The sequence below is a fragment of the Morus notabilis genome, unplaced genomic scaffold (genome assembly GCF_000414095.1).
Source record: "Morus notabilis unplaced genomic scaffold, ASM41409v2 Scaffold6196, whole genome shotgun sequence".
NCBI lineage: Eukaryota > Viridiplantae > Streptophyta > Magnoliopsida > Rosales > Moraceae > Morus > Morus notabilis.
Window position 1 is genome coordinate 383 of NW_010361986.1, and position 1,974 is coordinate 2,356.

The following is a 1,974-nucleotide window of genomic DNA, read 5'->3' on the forward strand; positions in this document are numbered from 1 at the left end:
TTAATTTTGTCTAAATAAAAATACTTATGTTCTTTTCCAGCGTATTTATAAAACCTTAATTAAACAAATAAATTATTATTTTTTTTTTGTTTTATTCCATTATCATTACCATTCTTAACGGATTCTTAACGGATGAAATTGTTCCTTTCAGTCCACAGCCTCCGAACCAGCATAAGTAACAGCGCAACCTTTTCTTTATCAAGAAGATTTCCATATCCAAGGGGTCAAACCTCATTAGCCACACCAAAATTCAAGGTCACATGAAAAGCAGCATCCAGTTTATCATTACTTTGAAGTTTGACCGCAGACCGATAACAATGTCAGAATTTTACGAAAATTCAAACTTTATTTGAATCACAATTTAAATTTTTATTATACGATTTTCTCTTATAAAAATTTAAATTTAATTTTTTTTTACTACATTATTTTATCTCGTATGAATTTATTTTTTAACTCAAATTCTCAACTCAAACGGACAAAATGAACAAGGCTATCAAATATTTATATCCACAGATCTAACAGAATACAAAACCTTCTTGTCAAAGGGCCAAACCAGTTTGTCCTCCCTGCAAGAACCTAGAGCTTTCATCATATCTCCAACGAATTGGGATAAAAACAAATGCCTGGGACAGCATAGGACAATCAATCAATCAGTTACCCGTATTACTTGAAGTAAGACTAGTGCTTGGAAAATTTAAACACAAGGAAGTAGAAAAGAGTGAAAAGGTATAAAAGGAACCAAAATTCGATTGGCACATCCGTCACAGCATTGAGAATATGCCTCAAACAGAACTCAAACGGTCCAAAAGCAAAACCATCAACCTAATCAATACTGCAAACAAAAAGCTTATAGAAATATGTTACATACTCTGCTTTTAGAAATAAAATAAAAGACAAAATGCCAACCGACAAAATCTAAATGATCATTAAGATCCGTTGGTTAAAGAGAGAAACAAAAACAAAAAAATCGATCGATAGTTTGCTTTCCTCAACTGTCAAGACTTCTGGACCAAAGCTATACTTAACTATCAGAACAATATCATTCATTGCGATTTTGGTTTCTCAATCTTCACATAGGGCAAAAGTCCCATGACATGGACTATCTTAGGCGCCCATCCCCGCTGCTCAGCCCGGCAAAACATCAAGAACGTGTTTGCAGAGTAGGAATTGAAACCCATGAACACGTGCCACATAGCATGACCCTGCGGATTAACAGGCCACTGAGAGATCTTTTTGCAGAAAATGCAATCGCCAAGCCAACACAAACTTCCGAGAAAAAGTGTGGCAATGTAGAACTTTGCAAGCCACTTGGCAGAAGCATCGTTTGTGTATATGTAGTACTTGTACATTCGGGGTATGCAAAGCAGACAGAGGATCACATAATGTACCTTAAAGCCAATGCCAAAATGGACAAATGAATGAACAACAGCAAAGGCCGCACCATAGAGGAAGAGGAAGGTGGGCATTGTGCTACGGTAGTGCCAATCTGGAGAGTAGAGGATATATATGTAAAGAAGCATCTCCCAAACCATCGGAGTTTCATCACTCTGTTGTTGCCTGCAGATCAATGTTTTAAAGAACATCTTCAAAATCACTCAACCACAATAAGAAGAGATTGTGCAACAAAGTTGTAGTCCAAATCCTAAACTTAATAGCTGATAATAACAATTTCAGACAAAGATAACAGCTAATAGCCATACTTGGCTTGTAGTAAATAATATGAACAGAATCAGAGTTTGAGCCTGCCAACAAATAACTCAAGTTTACACTTCTCTAAAATAAATAAATAAATACATTTGCTTCATTGGGAGACCATCTTTCATTTAATGCTACTTTGCGCCATTTCTTTGGCTTGGTGAATAATCTTATCTACTCTGAACATTAGCATCCAGTACTATCAACCCATCCCCACTGTTTCTTTCTTTCTTTCTTTCTTCTTCTTCTTCTTTTCTTTTTTTTTTTTTTTTTTTTAAA

The 1,974-nt window shown here is 35.3% G+C and overlaps 1 protein-coding gene across 1 annotated transcript; it reads right to left on the minus strand.

Moving 5' to 3' along the window:
• Positions 1-709: 709 nt before the first annotated feature.
• On the minus strand, positions 710-1,554 carry LOC21383951 (alkaline ceramidase). The gene is made up of 2 exons (XM_024167470.1): positions 1,389-1,554; positions 710-1,202 (listed from the first exon to the last, which is right to left on the minus strand). The coding sequence occupies exons 1-2, from the start codon at positions 1,530-1,532 to the stop codon at positions 1,044-1,046; spliced, it is 303 nt and encodes a 100-aa protein (XP_024023238.1). The 5' UTR covers positions 1,533-1,554; the 3' UTR covers positions 710-1,043.
• Between the last annotated feature and the right edge of the window lie 420 nt (positions 1,555-1,974).

Excerpts from the sequence above, each read along its gene's own strand:
- LOC21383951 (XM_024167470.1), bottom strand. The coding sequence starts at position 1,532 with ATGGTTTGGGAGATGCTTCTTTACATATATATCCTCTACTCTCCAGAT. Across the intron at positions 1,203-1,388 it reads ATTTTGGCATTGGCTTTAAG|GGTCATGCTATGTGGCACGT; the intron begins GTACATTATGTG and ends GTTAATCCGCAG.